The sequence below is a fragment of the Cydia amplana genome, chromosome 1 (assembly GCF_948474715.1).
Source record: "Cydia amplana chromosome 1, ilCydAmpl1.1, whole genome shotgun sequence".
NCBI classification, from domain to species: Eukaryota; Metazoa; Arthropoda; class Insecta; order Lepidoptera; family Tortricidae; genus Cydia; species Cydia amplana.
The window spans coordinates 7,942,654-7,963,997 of record NC_086069.1 but is presented as its reverse complement, the minus strand read 5'-3'; the positions used below and the strand labels follow the sequence as shown (position 1 = coordinate 7,963,997).

General features: G+C 38.6%; 1 protein-coding gene across 3 annotated transcripts in view; it reads right to left on the bottom strand.

Annotated features, from left to right (window-relative positions):
* Positions 1 to 21,344, bottom strand: part of LOC134647441 (microtubule-associated protein Jupiter) — a 160,586-nt gene that overhangs the window by 1,883 nt on the left and 137,359 nt on the right. For 2 of the 3 annotated variants that reach the window (XM_063501796.1, XM_063501791.1), the window contains exons 2-4: positions 10,437 to 10,587; positions 2,689 to 2,833; positions 1,452 to 1,544 (exon numbers count right to left, since the gene is read on the bottom strand). In XM_063501796.1, the coding sequence (XP_063357866.1) occupies positions 1,452 to 1,544; positions 2,689 to 2,833; positions 10,437 to 10,587 (389 nt within the window). The remainder of the gene's footprint in view (positions 1 to 1,451; positions 1,545 to 2,688; positions 2,834 to 10,436; positions 10,588 to 21,344) is intronic. The other variant, XM_063501803.1, reaches the window with a different exon arrangement.

Here is a 21,344-nt window from a genome sequence, read left to right as displayed (position 1 = left end):
TAACGTTTATGTATCAACGATGGAAAGAGAAAACCTGTAAGCAGACCTTTATATTTAGTTGATATTGCAATTAAACTTCTTCAATCCAAAACATAATGACATACTTGTCATTATCTCTCTATTATACTCTGCTGAGTAGAGAGAAAAGACAATGAAATTCAACACTACAAAAAAAAAACAACCAGCAACAACAATCGTTTCAATTGTTGTAGGTAATTGTATTTTTGTTGTTTATTATATTAATATATTTAAAGCTATTTAATTAACATAACACCACCAGCCGGCCAATTCTCCACACTACTAATACTATAAGACATACGACAAGGCGTGCGAAAGATAGGCGAAGAAATTACGTAATGCAAAAACCTATGACGACACTATTATATTTACACGTCTATAAATAAACAATTAAATACATTACAGACACAAGCAATTATCTCTTTATCCTCCTGATATTTAATAACTGTTACAAAACGAACAATTTACGCTTAACTAAGATAAATTGCATGACCATCTGCAAACTATTTCTTAATAAAAAGACCAACGAATAAGCAAAGAATAAAACGGCTTGAGTGTTTAATTTGAGACATGAAGGAATCCTGCCTGTTTGATATTTTTAACATAGGTATTTACTTGACCATATTGTCTATACAAAATGTCTATTCAAAATACAAACAGACTGAACCTTGACAGCAAACACTTATTTATATATTTATTTGCAATGAACAGAAGCTTTATTTCTCAAAATACCCTGATCAAGTGTCTCATCAGGTGAGCGGTGCATTATTGGCATTCCTTCAGTCTAAGGTGAATTAAACACCCACCCATCTGTCTTCGGCGAAGATAGTCTACATAGTACGTCTTAGGTCTGAAGTCTTCAGCATGCCGTTTCAGATCGAACAGGAACCCGGGGACGTGTCTTGGGAAAATGGGAGGAAAACCAGTAAGTGTGTACGGACCGGGTGGCTTGGGAGTCTCGAAAAGAGCAAATTCAGGTATTGGACCATCGCGTTCGTATCTAAAAAGACTTGGTGGCGGATTTGCTTGTGCATGAATATAAGGGTCGATAAGTCCGCCTAGAGTCGGCACAGGATCATATTTGTAATCTGGTTTTGGTCTTTCGCCTAAAGCTGATGTCATTCCGACAAAAGCATAGGGGGGTAGTAGTGGATGATACGGATTTTTTTTATCTGATGGTTCCAAATAATGCTGAGCGGGGAAAGGTGGCCAATGTCTATCTAATACGGGCTGGGGAGACAGTGAATCTTCGTCTAGTATCGGATGGTCCCTTTCAGGGTCGTCAGATTCCAACCCAAGCAAACTGTAAGGAGTCTGTCGGTAGGTGTGACTGGGTTTGGAAGTGGAGTGAACATAGTATTGGGCAGGTTTGGGGGGCCAGTCGGTGGTGTAGTAGCGGTGGGTGGGTTGGGGCTCGAGGTCGGGGTGGGCACCTCGCAGGGCGGCGGCAGGGTGCCGACGTCGCGCAGGCTGCAGCAGCACCCCATCTCCGGTCACTGGATTCCTCTTGGGCGGCGTGAACGATGCTGACCATTTACAGAACAAACGGTTTTCATTCGAACTAGCAAAAAACCACAGTGATATTGCCTACAATTAATTATCAAATTCTTTTAGGCGCGGTTTTATATAACTATTACGAACATTACCTACGTATTCGTTTCCTTTCTATACAAATGTACCTATATATTTATGTAGTTTGTTAGAGAAGATGTTAGCTTATGTACCTATAGGTTTTTACATACACTCGTGTGGTAAGTGTTTGTTTAGTGAGGATATTTTTGTGAGTGCATTGCTGATTAGACAATGCATAATGTGCAATCATGCTCTTATTCAATGCAAGCTTTATTCTCTGTAGTGTGATAAGTCTTTGTTTATTCAAAGTCAAAACCTTCTCCTTTCATTTAAAATGAGTGTCATTTGAATCGTTATGCATTAATGTCAGGCATGGTTAGAAGCGTGTCAGTTCCTAGCGTGCTTTGTCAAAGAGCTTTTCTGTTTATGGACTCATATTGAGTAAGTACCTAACTACAGCCATACCGGGTTATCCGAAACAAAAAAGGTTTGTGTTCAGTTCTAGTATGACTGCAGATGGGTTTAATGTGGAATGGATAGCATCGAAGGCCGACGAACGGTTTCTGAGAATTGAGCAGCGGTAGTTTACGATGATGCGAGATTTTATCTAATACCGCTTACCACAATCGTTTAAATTAGTTTGTTCGAATGACTTCAAACAGGAAAATATCATTGAACAAGATCTTGTTTGTGTGTTACGCTCTTATGTTTAGGTTGTTTGGGTATTTTTATCAAAAATACTTTTAAAATAAGGGTAAGTATTTAATAATTTATCAAAAATTTCGTTCTAAATAACATTTTAGACAGATACGTATATCCCGTATGTAGACAAAAAATAAATACGTTTAAGGTATCCTTGCCAGAGCACTTTTCCCAGTCACTATAGGTACTAGATTTTGGCCCCATCGGAACGTTATGTTTTGCTCTAGTACCTATAGTGTAGAGGAGGTGTCCCAAATCGACCGGGGTATATCATGCATGAAACGCTATCCATTCCACATTTAACTCCGTTGGTATTATAAACCGCCATCCCCAACGCGCCGTGCAAACGTGCCTACAACTGAATGAACTCACAGTGTTCCCCGGCGTCCGTCTCACCTCGGCTGGGCGTCGAGGAGGCGCTGCCGATGCCGTTCATCTTGGGCGAGTGCGAGGGGCTGCCGCCGTTCATGGTCGCCTCGCCGAATTTGATGTTGCTGCGGATGGTGTCGGTCACCATGGGGGTCACGTGGGCTGCGGCGGTCTGAAATTATTAAGTGTTTCATCAGCTTTTGTTAGGTAAAGAAAAATATTGGATAACTCAACATATTCGGTTGGGAAAGTAGATATTATAATGTTGCGAGTTCACTGATACCACGTGGTTGTCGTTGATCTTATTGCTCAGATGGCGGTGCCTTGTATAAATAATAATATCTGGGTGACCGAGCTTCGCTCGGAAAACATATAATAACTTGGAAATGCGCGTTTTCCCAGAGATAAGACCTAGCTAGATCGATTTTTCGCCCCCGAAAACCCCTATATACTTACCAAATTTCATCGAAATCGTTAGAGCCGTTTCCGAGATCCCCAATATATATATATATATATAAATAAATAAATAAATAAACAAGAATTGCTCGTTTAATATAAATAATATTTTAACATTTTAAACTAAAATAAGAAGTATGTACGAGTTTTGTATTAGGTATCTTCCAATAAGTATTTCGTTTTGGACGATGCATACATTAGTGTAGGTATACTAATGCTCTACAGCGGGCAATTGAGGCAAATAATATAGCGATTAAGTCTTATTAGAAGTTGATACTAGGTATACCTATCAATAAAGCGCTTGATAAGTTTTGTTATTTACTCAACACGCAGGGCATGCTCAATAACTGGTGCGTGGGGATATATGGACGTGTACCTATAACCAACCTAAACCTAAGTAACTTATATAATTTGCTGTGTAGCCTAAGTATTGATAACCGATTATGTGGTTTGCTCGAGTGCAACCCTCCCTATACGGTCGGTGTACTCGGTGTCGATGGGAAGACTACGATTGGCGCGGCCCTGTCAGTGTGGATCGACGGCCATTACGGCATAGGAGTGTGGTTTACGTAAGCTATGCCTGTTTTCCATATTTGTATGTATTAAATCCTTTATTTAATGATGTATGGTGTTTTCTCCTCTAATAGTATGTACCTATATTTTTATAGACATGTGTTTGCGCCACGTATTAAATACTTAACCTATGAATTCTGACCTCCTTGTCGGGTTTTCAATATAGACGGCAAGGCGATAATAAAAAGAGAAAAAAATGTCACATGTCACATCAATACATGTAAAATAAAACTCGATTCGATATATTGTGTGTTGAAGAAAATGAAACCAAAGGGATCCCTATAATTAAGTATACATACAACAAAATAAAGTGCCGCCGAATCAGTGGAGACTGGAGACTCTATAAGGAGGAAAACGCAGAACCAGTGCATGTAAGTTTTTCCGCATCCCCATTTTTTGGCCTTTGAACCGGTTTCCAAATTTACCTTTAAAAATATTACATAATAACCTTGTTGCTCACTGAATCGCGTAGGTACAAAATATAATTTCGGATTTCCTTTCGGTTTCTTAATTTTCAAAAAAATGTTCCCGTCATAATTCTATTTCAAAGTACGGTCAGTAAATTAATTTATTCTTATTGTCTGTTATTTTTATTTCATATTTCATTTACGCGTAGCGTGTGGGATTATTCATCACGCTACCTTATAAATGCGTTACAAATAAATTTCGTATTTTGTAACTGTCATATTGTGACATAATTTTCACGGAACATTTTTGCACACCATATTCGTTAAGTATATAATTTCAGTGTATTTTAAGTTACTAAATACACTCTACTAAACTGAAAGCTACGGGTAAATTATTCCTAAAAGCCTCAGTTTTTTCATAAACTGTAATTAACCTATTGCGAAGGTTACACTTGTATTAAGGTATTATACAAGCGTAACGTTCGTATTTACTTCATTTTCCTTCGACTTGCATTAAGGTATTATACAAGTTGAATATAATTTATAATTATTTGTGCATCTTAGCACAAATTGTTCATATTTTTTCGTGCTGTCATAGTAATAACTAGGTAACCATGGCAACGCGACTTAAGCTCGCGGAAGCAAAACGTGCTCAATGTTTCATGCGTTTACAAAATATTTATGACATGATTCCAAAGTTAAGCAGTGACAAGAAGGCTTTCTCGCAGTTCATCGCGCAAGCTCGATTGGTCGATCAACTGAGAAAAGAATTTATAGAGTTGATGGATGAAGTCAATCTTCTGAACTTGGAGTTGGACCCGGAGTACATCGTCAACTACAGCGCAATGAATGCGTTTGAAGATCTCTACTGCGTAATCAAATGTCAAATTTCGAAAATTGATGCACCTGTTCCGAGCCTCTCGGCATCCAGGGATTCGAGCCATTCATGTAAGGACGACTCCATTAAAATCCCTCGGATTGAACTTCCTTCTTTCGATGGAGATATTCAAAACTTCCCATTCTTCTATGAAACATTTAAGCGTGTCATACATGAGAATAAAAAACTTACGGATTCTGAGCGTGTTCATTATTTGTTTAGTCATTTGACAGGAAAGGCAAAGTCGATCTGTGCGGGAGTTATACCTGCCGCAGAAAATTACAACACAGTTTGGGAAGCATTGATCGCGAAATATGATGATAAACGCGCATTAGCTACGTCATATTTAAACCAGCTGTTTTCGATGAAACCTGTCAACATCAACGGTCCTTCGGCATCTAATTTAGAAAAAATAATTGATTCGTTTGCTGCTACTATTTCAGCAATAAGACAACTCAAGCTCGAAAACTTAAGTGACTTTATTTTCATTCACCTGGGTCTTAAGTTATTAGATTCAGATACCACAAAGAATTTCGAGATGTCTATTCGGAATTCTTCTACAATGCCTACATATGACGAATTCATTTGTTTCGTTAGGGAACAAGTGAAGATTTTATATCGGACATCGCAACGAACGCCAACTAAGGCTGAAAGCGGCTCCGCTGCCAACACTAGCAGCGTGCGAGCTCCCCTCCCTCGCACGCCCCAAGCGTATGTTAGCACGCAAGGGCATGACAACGGAAGTTCATGTGCTATGTGCAAGAGTAATGATCACTCGCAACTTTATAATTGCAATAATTTCATGAAACTCACGCCTAACGAAAAATTTAATTTCGTTAAGGAAACTCACGCGTGCACTAATTGTCTGAACACGCATCATACTGCATCGAAATGTTCCTCGAAGAAAACTTGTCGTAAATGTAAAGGCAAACATCATACAACGTTACACTTCGAAAACTCAAAACCTGCAATGAATAACAACGAGTCCAAGTCTTCATCTAAGGATGATAGTGAAGCTAGCACAAGTTCATCCGTAAAGGACAACGGTGCCTCTGTATGTACTCATTCGGCATCGGGACAGACTACATCACCCTTGACGGAAATTCTCGCCACTGCTCAGGTACTCGCTAGTGGGCGTAACGGCAAGGACAAGGTTTTGAGATGTCTGCTGGATCCAGGATCACAGAAACATTACGTTACATTGAAGTGCTGCAAGAATTTAGGTCTTCCTGTACACAGCAGCCCAGTGACGTCAATAAATGGATTAGGTGGAACAACGATAACACAACCCATCCGAGGAAATGTCAACTTAACATTTAGGTCAAGATATGATCCTAAACATCAATATACTATCGAAGCGCTTGTTTTAGATGAGATTACGCCTGATTTACCGACCTGTCATATTGATCAATCTGCAACTGATCTGTTTGATAATTTACATCTAGCAGATGACTCTTGGGCGATTCCAGGTGAAATTGACGTACTTCTTGGTGTTAAGTTATTCACCAAATTGTTAATGTCAGATAAAATTGAAAACGAACCTGGTTTGCCTGACGCTTTAGAAACTACACTGGGGTACATCATACTAGGCGATGCTCCCGCAGTTAACGCTTCCTACTCAGCAGCTGGGTATTTTACTTCGGTTGATGTCGGAAATTTAATGCAAAAATTCTGGGAAATTGAAGATTTGGATGGAGGAGTGATTCATAGTCCAGACGAGAAAAAAGCTGAAGATATTTTCAAGAATACAATCAATCGTTTGGAAGACGGACGTTATGAAGTAGCACTTCCGTTTAAATTGGACCCAAGCAATTTAGGCGATTCTTACAAGACTGCTGAACGCAGATTTTTAGCGCTTGAAAGAAAATTCGTCAAGCAACCTGAATTAAAACCAGCTTATGATGAAGTTATCCGTGAACATATTGATAAAAAATATTTATCTGAGGTTCCAAATGATAAGTCAAATGATGCTTATCACATACCCCACCACGCAATTGTCAAAATTGACAGAATAACCACAAAGGTTAGAATTGTGCTGGACGCTAGTGCACAGACCACAAGCGGTTTATCGTTAAATGACATACTTCACGCAGGACCAAGTCTTCAAGCTGACTTGTTCTGCATTCTCCTAAACTTACGATTGTTTGGTATTGCTATCACGTCTGATGTACGTCAAATGTATCTGTGTATTGACGTACGGGGGGAGGATCGTCCTTATCAGCGTATACTTTATAGGTTTAATCCTGAAGAAACTATAAAGGTATTTCAGTATAATAGGGTAGCCTTCGGTCTACGTAGCAGTCCTTTTCTGGCACTGCGAACTGTTAAACAGTTAGTAGCTGATGAAGGTGATAAATACCCACTCGCAAAGGAAATTGCATCTCGTGATATTTATATGGATGATGTAGCCAGTTCCGTTATTGATGAAGACCAAGCTATGCAAGCGACTAAACAACTGCTGGATTTGTTCTTGAAAGGTGGATTCCAACTGGCAAAGTGGTCGTCAAATTCTGCAGCTGTTCTGAAAGAAATACCGAAAGGACTACATTTATCCCAAAGTGTCACCTTCGACGATGATACAACGTTGAAGATTTTAGGTCTGCGTTGGTATCCTGGTGAAGATGTATTCAAGTTCCAGGTTAGTCCCGACGATCGACCGTGTAGTAAAAGAAACATTCTTTCATCGGTAGCTCGACTATTCGATGTTCTGGGCCTAGTTGCCCCTGTAATTGTGTTCGCTAAGCTTCTAATAAAGGAGTTATGGCTTTTGAAAATTGATTGGGACGAATTGCCGCCTGATCATATTGTACGCCAATGGCAACAGTTCCAAGGTGAACTACCGCTACTATCTAACATTAGCATTCCCAGACATATTGGTGTCATTGAAAACTGTTCATTAACTATAGTCGGCTTTTCAGATGCTAGTGAAAGAGCTTATGGTGGAGTGGTTTATGCCTACGTCACTTTTCCTAATGATGACCGAGGTGTCATTAATTTAATTTGCGCTAAATCTAAGATAGCGCCCGTGAAGGTTGTCAGCCTAGCAAGACTGGAATTATGCGCAGCATTGCTATTGTCACAACTTATAAAAAGGGTGGTTGATACCTACTCAACCAGATACCCAATCGACTCTGTGTTGGCCTTCTCCGATTCAACAGTGACACTTTGTTGGATTCATTCGTCGCCTCATCGATGGCAAACTTTTGTGGCCAATCGAATTACCAAGATCCAAGATAACTTATCAAGCGATCATTTTTATCATATTAAGGGAACAGAAAATCCAAGCGACTGCCTGTCTAGAGGCTTAACTCCAGCTCAACTGGTGATCCATCCTCTATGGCTATCAGGCCCTCCATGGATGAAACTCCCGAAAAACGAATGGCCGATTCAGGCGTTTATACCAGACGAAGTCAACGTTCCTGAAGAAAAAACGGTTTCTTTAGTGACTTGTGACAATTCGAACGACAACTTAATTTATGATTTGTCTAAACGGTTCTCGTCATGGGTTAAATATGTACGCACAGTTGCCTATATCTTAAAATTTATAAAACGATTACCTAAAGGCCCTATTAATGCTGATGACTTAACAGCAGCCGAATTAGAAATCGTACGAGCTCTACAAAGAGTTTATTTCAGTCAACATATTTTAGATATGACCCTGAAAAAAGGGTTTACAAAGGCTTTAGCAAGCCTGAAGCCATTTATTCAAGATGGAATCCTTCGCGTCGGAGGACGTCTCAGTAATTCTGATGAAGATTACGATTATAAACATCCTTTGTTATTGCCACGTCGTGATCACATCATTAACCTACTGGTCGATTATTATCATCGACACCATTTACATGCAGGACCTGAAACTCTTATATCTATTATACGACATCGATTCTGGATCATAGCAGCTCGATGTATTATTCGTCATCGCATTCATTTATGCAATTACTGCTTCCGGACCAAGCCAAAGGCTAACTCCCCAATGATGGCAGATTTACCAGCGTGCAGGGTAAATCAAGTTGAGAAAGCCTTTATACATACTGGCTGTGATTACGCTGGTCCGTTGTATTGTACACCTGTTCGACGAAGAGGCGTGAAGAGTCAAAAGGTTTATTTGTGCTTATTCACATGTCTCACAACGCGAGCAATTCATTTAGAACTTGCAACTGACTTAAGTACAGCAAGCTTTATGTCAGCATTTAAGCGGTTTTTATCCAGACGTGGTCCTGTAAAATATATGTACAGCGATAACGGAACCAACTTCCAGGGAGCCAATACATATTTGCAAGAACTTCATAATTTCCTTGCGAATGAGTATCGAGACGCTTGGGAAACTGAACTATCAGCCAATAAAATAATTTGGCGATTTATTCCCCCCAGTGCTCCACATTTTGGAGGATGTTGGGAAAGTAACGTTAAATGCGTCAAATCACATTTGTTTCGTACGATAGGTAAACAAATCTTGTCATTTCAGGAATTAATGACAATTCTATGTGAAATTGAGGCTTTATTAAATTCTAGACCGCTATCCGTGTTAAGCTCTGATCCAGCTGAACCTTCCGCATTGACGCCAGCTCATTTTCTTAATGTTACTCCATTGAAATATCTTCCAGCTGCGTCTGTTGCGGAGGTAACATCTGATCATCTTTTGCAAAGATATCAATTATTAGATCGCTTAACGCAATCATTTTGGAAGAGGTGGCGCGATGAGTATTTGCACACGTTGCAAACCAGACAAAAATGGAATACTCCTTCTCAGCCTATTAAGGAAGGAACTGTTGTAGTCATCCTTCAAGATAATGTTATGCCTCTACATTGGCCGTTAGGTCTTATAACTCAACTCTTTCCAGGCAAGGACGGTATTGCCAGAGTTGCTTTGGTTAAAACAAAATCAGGCACACTTAAAAGACCTTTGGTCAAATTATGTCCTTTGCCTTCTCAATAATATAATTTCATATTTCTATTAGTATTTAGTTATCTCTCTCAAGTTATGGAGGCTTCATATGTTTATGTCAATTTAGTTTTCTCTGAGCAATAAGGATGCTATTATGTAGTAAATGATTTATTTTAAATAACTTTTTGAAAGCTATTCCTTTCAAGGCCGGGGGAATGTTTGCGCCACGTATTAAATACTTAACCTATGAATTCTGACCTCCTTGTCGGGTTTTCAATATAGACGGCAAGGCGATAATAAAAAGAGAAAAAAATGTCACATGTCACATCAATACATGTAAAATAAAACTCGATTCGATATATTGTGTGTTGAAGAAAATGAAACCAAAGGGATCCCTATAATTAAGTATACATACAACAAAATAAAGTGCCGCCGAATCAGTGGAGACTGGAGACTCTATAAGGAGGAAAACGCAGAACCAGTGCATGTAAGTTTTTCCGCATCCCCAACATGCATTGATGAACATATATGTTACATACATCTACGTTCTACCAATCGATTATAACTAAAAAATCACCTGTCCGAATAGTCTGGAGTGAGTGTCGCGCGGGCGGGTGGGCGTGTCGCGCACGGCGCGCGGGCGCACGTTGCCGTTCCTCACCGGGCTGCTGTCCACGGCGTCCGAGCTGAAGATCTCCGCGATGCAGCTCTTGGGCGCGTTAGGCACTCTGGAAACGTGAAAACAACGGTTTAGTCTAAGGCCTGAGTGGACGCTCGAGTTGGGCGTGCAGCGGGGCGCGGCGTGCGGCGTGCATGTGCGCCGAACGCTCCGCTTCGAGCGTCCACTCAGGCCTTACACTTAGTATTATGGTTAAGCTTACGTTATCTGACCAATAACATAGGTATAGCATTTGCTTTTGGGAACATGTTTATTTCGGCTTAGGAAAGCGACACATTGAAAAGGTATCCTCATTTAGGTAAATATATTATCTTTTAATTATTACAGCTTCTATGTAGGTTTAAACAATATAAACAATATTTTAAAATCAAATTAGATGGGTTAAAAACCCCTGTCCTGGCCTATTATTAATATTACCCAACCCCTCATCTGGCGTGCTGTATTTCCCCTGTAACTGGACACGCGTGGACATCATTAAGTAATGACGGTATGCAGATATGGGAAGGGCACTTCCGTTGTATGCCGACAAATATATCTTTGGGGTCTTTATTACTCTTGACAAAGAGTCTGTTATAGCTTGATTCATATCAGAGACAAGTTGGCGAGTCAGAAGCCCCCCTGTCCATGCACGAAACCACAAATCAATAGCTCGATAGTAAAAAGCCATAAAAATAAAAATCATTTGAACGGGAAAGTTTTATGTTGAAAATCTACATGGAAGCGATCGAGCACCCAATGTGTTTAAAAAACTAGTAAAATCAATTCGCAATTCCTTCGCAATGTTGGAATAGAAATACGAGTAGGTAGTCATAAATTGCATCAGACGTGTTTGATTGAAACCCCACTAAATTTATTCTCATTAAATTCAACACTTATATACTAGGTATGTACAGAATGAAAATTATTACTTTTTTGTTTAAAATAATACCTATACCTATGTTAGGCGATTCATTCCTTTTTAAATAGACAGGTCTGACTATAGGTACCAATACCACCACATGTTCTCTATTTTAAACACCTACGGTTCTAATTAATAGATAATAACATTACGGTTACTTGACAACAGATACGGATATACCAGATCCCTTTTATCACGGACTAGGGAATTATTGCACTGCAAGCCAGCCCATTCCTTGATTGCGCCGCGTTTATAAATTTCCCTGCAAATTGTGTTGGTAATGCGGCGCTGCAAGATGGCGAGATAACGTTCCGAAGCGCAAATGTGCGGTTTTATAAGTGGAAGCACTTGTGCTGAGGTACGATTAGAGCCATTCAGGGTAGTTGCTTAACTTGCTAACGTTCTAATGTTTGCTCGTTCAATTACTAAAACGGTATTAGGAATTACCTATTTTTTTTTCTTTTTACGTAACAATATATTAAAGTTTTAAAACCCATTGTTTCAGGTTGTTTATTGTTTAATTAGTTATATTATTAGATGTAAGTTGTATTTAGAGCTCTTGCTGTCTCGGTACATCGTACCTAATTCCGTAAGGGATTCGTATAGGAGGACCAAGCACGTACTGCTCGTTGCATATAGGTACTCGATAGATTCGGATGGGTACCGCCGTGGCCGGGTAGCCTAGTCTAGGGCGTTAGCCGTGTAAGCCGCGTGTAAGTCACTTTCTTTAGTACCTATAGGTATGACATCTGTTTTGTATGAATTTTTCGGCCTAGGCTGGTGGAGTGAAAAAAGTATAAGGTTGAGGTTCCCAAAATGGTCCAGATGGACCCCTAGCGGTCCATGGGAGACCAGACGGGGGTCCACGTTGGCGTTAAAAAAAATGGAGTTGGGTGAAAAGCTTTGGAAATATATATATTAGAAATGTAGCAGCCGACAGTATATCGAAAGCAGTAAAACTTTGAAAGTGGTCTTCGAGAAAAAAAGTTTGGGAACCTCTGGTATAAGGTGTCCAGTTAATAGAAGTTGGCCAGTGATATTTGCCCTAAATGTTACAATTGTCACATTGACATGTGTGACAGCAAGGGAGTAGAGTAGGTAGCTATTGTTCCAGATCGCGTTTCCACGCAGACGAGAGAATCAATACAATACCGCACCGGTGCGGAAACTGTCTACATTATCGTACCCGAGAGCATTAAGCCTGCTATTTCCAACTTTTCACATAAACTTACATCGAAATCGTGGAACAGTAACTGAATGTCTACAGACATACGAAAATAGGTTTAACTACAGTCTACTTGCTAGCAATTACATCAGACTTACTTTTGTTTTTTCGACATTAGCTAATAGTAGGTAAATATTAAGTAAGGTATACTATTTTAAATAAGTAGGTACGAGTATATATTTTTCATCTGTTGGAACGCCAAGTTTGCACAAAAATTACCCAGTCAAGTTAGAAGATAAAACCTCCCTGAAAACAATTTAAAAATAGCCATCAATTTAGAAATGCCTATGCATTTTATCATTCCACTAGTCCACTATCTAGTTCCCTGATTACAACTAAGCGTCGCGTAAGAGCACACTTCGACGTGCGAGTTATCTGCGAGATTGAAGCCGTAATGGGGGCCGAAGGCGCAGCCGCGGGCCGGCGCGTGCGACGCGGACTGCCGTAGATTAGATCTCCTATACACTACGAGCAGCAACTTGCGTCTGCATCCCATATCCCATCCCAACCCTAATGCATAGCTGCCGTCGTAATTATAAGCAGACAAGCGGTTTCTCTAGTGAAGCTTTCAACTAGTTGGCATAAAATTGTGACATTGATTTTTATATCCCAAAAAAGATCGTCGATATGACGATTCCGAACTTAAAACAGCACTAGATTCATAGCTTTTGAATTATAATACGTACTTTACGTCCACGGCTGTAATATATTTATTTTAATAACATTAATGAAAAAATTGACGCTTGCCAATTACTCTCGTAACTCGCAATCTCTAGTGCGAAACCATCCTAAGCCGTGCCATTCCCGCACGTCTGTGCCAATCACCCGACCACGGAAATGATAACAGAATTGGATTGAAAACAGAGTTTGTTGATAGGTCGGGCTATTCCACCAAAGTGCAGCTATCTTTCGACGATGATTACAATCCAGCTAACACGAACTCTAATTATAAATCTTGTAAACAAACCGTACGTCTCTGCTCCTATAATTAGCTACGAGAAGAAAGCGTGTGAGAGCAAATTGCTTAATAGTAATATACATATATGGTGCATGCGCCACACGCAACTAAAAGAAACAACGCAGACCGGGCTCAGCTACTTACAAAAATAAACAGCTGTCATAAGACAGGGAAAGGCTGGCCGGAAGATAATAATAAAATCCTCTGTTTTAAAAGGGAACGATGTTGTGATTATGAAGGTTTGTTTTTCCATAAAACGTTGACATTCTCTTTGAACTAGCAATATGCATGCTTAATGATAATTATGAAAAACAATGGTTGGAAAGCTCAGGGCTTATTAGTCAAATTACCATACTTTTCTTCGAGTACATGTAGGTACTCGTGTAGTTTGAAGTAAGGAGATATATTTAGGATTGGACGGTATTGACATGGATGTAAGTTACGAGATCATAGCAGCGATAGTGTCGCTAGTTAGGCGTGTGCGCCGCCGACTAGGTGTTCGATATCACAAGCGGTTGCTCGAGTAATGGTTTTACGCCTCTGCGGACTGCGGTTTTGCTCTAAAAATGCTGGCAGTAATGAGACCGCGGTAATGATACCCACAGTAATGAAAGCCCGCGTAACTCTATCATATGCGACGACAGGAGAAAACTTCGTTTGCAAATGAAAGGCAATGCATTAGCTGGACAAACGATTTGCACTTTCTCGACGACCATATTGTGACGTCACTAACATTTGTAACGTTCATTTACGATTTACTGCATAAAAGTTTGATCTACTTTCTAAAACGCTTAGTTACCAATAATATTTACAACCCGGATAACTAATTAATTGAAAATCGTCTATCTTTGTGGGCGGGCACCTCACATTTATAAATCCCACCTTCATACACTCAAAACAAAAATGTATGTCGACCAAGATAGCGTTGCGTTTATGCTCAAAGCTCAAAGTCATTCAATTTAATATTCAAATAAACCTAATAAACTTAGGTATCATTTATAAAGGGGCGTAAAGCTGGGATATTTACCATACATAATTACCAAAATAAATGAAAATGAGACGTTTTCATTTTTCTATCCATCTAACTTTAATGTCGTAATATTTTGTTCAGTCTGCCCTTTAAAATATAATATATGTACTTAGTTTCCGTGTTTATATTTTCAAGAAATTTGTCCTTGATTAAAACGTGTAATAATGCAATATTAAACACTTTCAATTTTGAGTTAGCTCGCTCTTAAAGTTTCTAGGTCGGTTTTTTGATAAAACTACTTTTTACACATTAAATGTCTAACCTAACCTAACTATATAATTATACTAAGACGAGGTAGGCTACAAGTTTTATGATTATGATACTGACCCGGAAGTATATAGATGTCGTATTTTTTTGTACAACTCGAATGTAACATTTGCCAAGACTTTGAGAGATATGTTATACCTACATATTTTTTTGAAAATGTTAGTAATATAAACCATTGTTTAAAAAATATAAGTGTTCGGTTTTTACATATTTAAATCAGAACCCTAATAAAATCGTTTAAACCTTTCCACGTTAGTCATTAATAAGAAAACTCGATTTGCATAGTTAATTTGTAAGCCTCATGGTCAGATAACGCCCAGGGCGCCGTATTGATTTACCCACTTAGGTATAAGTAAAAGCTCTAGCAGATAACCTATCTAGGAGGTTTGGAATTGTCGTACCGATAAGGACTGGTACAAACACGCATACGTAAGATTTACACCATCTGCGTTATCAGATTGCGTCTTGTTTCTCGGCTATCACAGGATACAAACGACAAGAACACAAAAACGTGTCTATAGACCCAGCAACGCGTGGGTATTGTGAGCATCTATCAGACTAGAAACAGTTCATATACATACAGTATTGTAACTACAGAGAGCAGTAACCGCCCCGCCCTGAGTAGAAACAAAAGAAGAACTACTTACTACACTATAGTATTTTTCAAACGGGAAGGGTAGAATGACACATGTCAGAAATTGATTATAGGGTTGTGAAAATGCAAATTAAAAACATTTTTTTACGATTCTCGACTTAATCTGCAAAGGCCATATGGGTTAATCAACTTTTTCGTGTCACACGTTGCTATGGTTACGGTCTCCTGCGGGCTCAGCACGGTTAACGGTTCCATTTTTATCGACTATCACTATGCCCGTCACTTTCGCACTTACAGACTTGTTAGAACGTGACAGGCATGGTGATAAGGGATAAAAACGCGACCGTGCTACGCCGCCTGGGTCACTTAAAATTCTAGGTTTTTCGTATTTAAATGAACCAAACTTGCATTTTATGGTAGTTATAAGACCTTTCCATAATGGGACTGAGCATGTTAGTAGAACATGGTACAGCAGTTCTTCTAACAATCTATGCTACTATTGTCTCCTCGCTGATGGGACAGAATAACAACAAGAAATGGTTGATTGACCCATATACTTAAGCGATTCTATTGGTGATGATTTATATTTTAAAATTAACATTCCTTCACAATTGGACGCGACTATAACGATTTGACACGAGTCAAATCACCAAATTCGGTCGATAAGTAGAGTCAAACTCTATTGCTATTGAGTTCCGTTTTACAGAAACTCAACGATATTAAATTTTATCCTTTTATTTTTATAACATAATATTATAATAGAGCGGTGGTGGCCGAGTAGATATGACGCCCGACTTTCAATCCGGAGGTCGCGGGTTCAAATCCTGGCTCGTACCAATGAGTTTTTCGGAACTTATGTACGAAATATCATTTGATATTTACCACTAGCTTTTCGGTGAAGGAAAGAAAGGCCTGTGCCCAGCAGTGGGACGTATAAAGGCTGAATTACTATTATTATCTCTTTATTCATTTTTCGTCTTAAGTTAGGTTTTATTACAATATGGATATAAAATTAAAATATAAAAACACTTACAAAAACAATATAAAAATATTATACACATATTATAAAAAAACCTAACCTAGGGTGCCGCCAGCAGCGGGGCAAGGCCCAAGCTACCGGTGGTCAGGGCCGCAGAGAGAGGAACCGGCGGACTATCCGCGCCGTGTCCAAGATCACCGCCTTCTGCATCTGGCCCTTGACCCAACCACCTAGCGAGAGTCTCTCAAGATGTTGGTCGAGACTCTTCGCTATTAGACCGTTCGCTGAAACAACTATCGGGACAATGATCGTCGAATCAACATCCCACATGGCGGTTATCTCGTGAGCCAAGTCTAGGTACTTACTGGACTTGGTCCTTCTCGGCTTTCACGAGATTTTCATCATGGGGGATGGTGATGTCAACGAGCACGGCCCGGCGTTGCGATCGATCAATTATCACAATGTCAGGCTTATTGGCTACAATAGTCCTGTCAGTGATGATAGATCGATCCCAATAGAGCGTGGCACGACCATTCTCGAGAACTGGCGCAGTTATTATTATTCTCTTTATTTATTTATCATCTTAAGTTATATATGGATATAAAAATAAAATACAAAAACACTTACAAAAACAATACAAAATACTTATAAACATATTATAGAAAAACCTAACCTAGGGTGCCGCCAGCAGCGGGGCAAGGCCCAAGCTGCCGGTGGTCAGGGCTGCAGAGAGAGGAACCGGCGGACTATCCGCGCCGTGTCCAAGATCGTCAAGTTCGGAACTGTCAAATTTTTGTTCTAACTGGCAGGCCGATACCGTCCGGCGGACTGTTAATCAGTGGGCCCCTTAACATATGTTACTAGAGAGTAAATTATGCAAAATTGCAAAAGCCTGATAAAATTTGACGAATAGGTACAGTTCCATATTGCCTATTAGGCATTCATTACAGCAGCTTTTGATTTATTTTTTAGAGTAGTATTGTCTTGTAAAGCAACCATGCAATCTTAGCTTTAATTTAATAGTATCGCCAAGGCATATCCGGAAATGATGAGCGTTCCAGCTGAGGGAGCAGCGCGCCGAGCGTCGAACGGCGTCGTATGACTTGTATGTCGCTCGCATGGGCGCCCGCGACGCTCGTGCTCGAAACGCAACGTTTCATTATCAACTTATGCAAAAACCAGTCAAGTGTGAATCCAGCTTCGAGTGATTAGCGTCTTATTGCACTGTAATATGCAGGTAGATGACACTGGTATGCACGTATTCAATGTAATCATCTCTCGACAGTTACCTAGTTAGTTGAAACCGTGTACAGCAGTTGAATATAGCCATAAATTTTCTTATGATTGGACGCATGCAATTAAATCAGGTTAATAATTTTCTTTGATATTTTGACAAGGTTTCGTTGCATTTGTGAAAGTAGAAACTTTGCATTGGAGAGAATTCTTTAAATAAAATGCAGTAACGAAGCGAGAGCTGCAAACCTACTTGACTAAGCGCTGATACCTGCTAACGAGTAGATGTTGAATATAATTTTACTTTTATTTCTAAATACGTCAGCGCACGTGAAAGCTGCATTATTTCACGTCACCCGACGACTAGCTACGTGTTATTTTCAACGTTAAATTTCTCAACGGGCGTCTGCGGAAATGTAGAAATCCGAGTCGTGAACGAGAGTAAGTACGTAGTAATTTTATAATTGACCAATCTCTTCACAGTCTCACCTTTCGATTGTGAGCGAGATTCGAATAGCTGCACGCTCAAATAGTTAAAAAACGAATTGGATGAAATTACACATTCTCTGTCCGGCCGGGCTCGAATTACGCGGCGTCCTATGTTCTTTCACGGGCATTTCCATTTCAAATAATCATACAATAATGCTACAGTAACCTCGTTGTACTGAACTAACAGTACCACTCCCGCTTGTAAGGCTCTAAATATATTAGAAACCTAAGAATAGCATTGTCTGTACGCTTTTTCATACGCGAGCACGTTGTCGTATTCTATCTACTTGTCGACCTCTCGTGACAGTAATAAATTATTACGTTTTGAAATTGGCTTGTTCCTATTTTAGATAAACTATGTTTTTGTACATCCTGCGGTTAAATTAAACTTTCTCCTCATGACACGTAGGTTCAAGATCGTTACCAAGTAGAGTACTTATAGGTCTATATGAAACTTATAATTAGATTAGATAGGTATTCCGTATGGTTTAGGACATTAACAAAAAAATATAGGATAGGAAATATATATATATGTCTTACAAGTATAAAAAATATATGTAGGTACCTTTTTCATTGTAGGTATAAAAATGTATAAATATTTCAGTTATTATTCACTTTATATAAAAAAAATGGATCTAATTTATACCCACTGGCATAGAATGTGCCCCAGAAGATTAGAACTGATCTGAAAGAACTAAGACCACAGTGGCGACAAACTGAAGTTTCTTCAGAGGAGGGTGGACGACCGCTTCTCTATACAAACGTACTCTCCATTTTCCTCCCAGGATAATAGACATTATTAAAATTACTTTTCACAATTTGATGTTAGCCGTATCATTTTGAAACTTTGCAAACATATACTCGCACCTACACCTTATACAGATGACATAGCAAATCTGGTAAAAACATATTTTTTATTTATTTAAAATCCACTTTTTAAACTAAATATTCGCAATCAGCGTACAAAATTTCTAAAAGTTTTGATTGCATTTAATATATTTGTTAAGATTTACATTTTTGTTCATTTGTACTGCACCAGGAAGAGATCCGCCTTACTTTATTAGTAAGTAAAATATAAAACAAACCAGTACTAACGTACCTATGCTATAAAATGAATATGAGAATGCTTCCCTGTTTAGCACCTGCTTTCAACGGTTAGCAGTTAAAGGTTAAAATTCCTTTTCCAGTATAGGTATCATGTTTTACCTTCGGAAGACAAAGCCTGCCTTTACTCTACGGAGGAGAAGGGTGCTAACCGAAACGGCTTCACTCTTTCAACCGCTCTTTGTTCGCTTCTAGAATGTTCATATTACATGGTTTTATACAAATAAAATAAATCACAACATTCACAACCACGTCTCACTTTTTGATTCAATATTTTATTCCCTTTTGAAAAGTAGGAAGTCTAATGTAAACTAAATCCGCTTGACATTAAAGTTTTGCTTTAAAAAAAAATGTTTGCTCGTAAAAGAATAAAATCCTTTGATAAGTAGGAACGCTGAGCACTCTTGCGCGGTAAAATTCCTCAAAAAGAAACTAGATATTCACAAAACGCGGAGAAGAAAATGTAAACCATTTTAAATGAGAACGAATAGCGCTATGACACGCTTTTCCAGCTAGAAAATGTTTATGAGAAAATTTATGCTGCACAAGAACTTAACGTGACGCGGTGCTTTACGTTTTATAATTTTGTCTTATTTATTTATAGAGCTAAATATTTTGTATTTTCATAAATAAACCACCGACCATGAAACATTAATTATTCTTTAACAATTTTATACTTGGAAAAAATATTTAGCCGCAGAATATCAATGCAGATTAACATTCGACAGTGTTTACTTTATTTATAAGATCCCTCATAGGCACGTTCCGAGGCCATTAACCCCGTGACCAAACGTCTGGTACGAGTCTACCAAACGAGCTTTATTATAAAACACGAAAATTTTGTTGCTGTGCCCTGTACGCCTTTTCCATCGATTCTCTTACATGATTGTTGTTAGAAAGCTTTCGCAATATGAAGGTAATGGACTACGTGTCTCACAATAATATCGCTTTTTCGACAAAATAATGTCCGCATGGGCCAGGTAATGGGTCCCAATCGATATGTTTGCCTTGTTGATGCAGGTACATACAACTAAGAAAAAATGTTGAGTTATACATATGTCTTAGAATAAAAAAGGAGTCGCTTAACTTCATTTCAGTAACAATTTTATTCTCAATAGTAGAAAAATAGATGATATTTCTAAATTGGTAAAGATCTATGCCCACAAAAAATATTGGAGATACAATAAGCATATCAATCAATGTCAATATTCAATTGAGAGCATACTTTGTCTATAATTATATTATATATAACATTGCCAATACATACGTGTCAGATTAGACACCAGTAACGTTAATATTCAATATCCTGACTAACATCAAATACTTAGTCATAATTCAATTCATTAACAAAGAATGGACTCCGAAACAAAGACTACTCGTACGCTCGTACCAAACAATACAAAGTAGATAGAATCGAATTATAATCCAACTTAAACTCCTTTCTTTCTTCTTATGTTACTATTAAGGCAAACTTATAATTTTACCCTTATTTATACTTAAGAACAACTTTACTCTAAAAATTAATGACATAACCGCATTTGTAACTGTATTTGTATTTTTCATAATAACGCAGCTGCAAACAAAACAAGAACTTTTACATTAATAATGTTCCATCATACAATGAAAAGTAATAGATTCAATTCCAAGCACTTTAAAAGCAAAAAAGCCAAAGGTTAATGGATAATAGCGTTAATGGTAGTGACCCGGCGAAGGACGAGACCAGCCATTCTCAAATCACTCATGAGTTAAAGTGTTATTGCCATGAAGAAATAACATTGAAATGAAAGTGAGACATACTTGTGTAAGGACAGTGATAGGGAACTGAAAAAGCCTGGGTTTATTATTATTATTATTATAACTATTTATTTTAGGTAACGTTAGTCAAAATGTAATTACTTACAATAAACCTCATCCATGAAAAACGCTGCGTACCTACCTTAGGTACGTACTTAGGCATAATAGAAAATGGCAACGTTTCCCTCGTCCATATACATATATATATACCTACATGTATAATAAATAATCAAT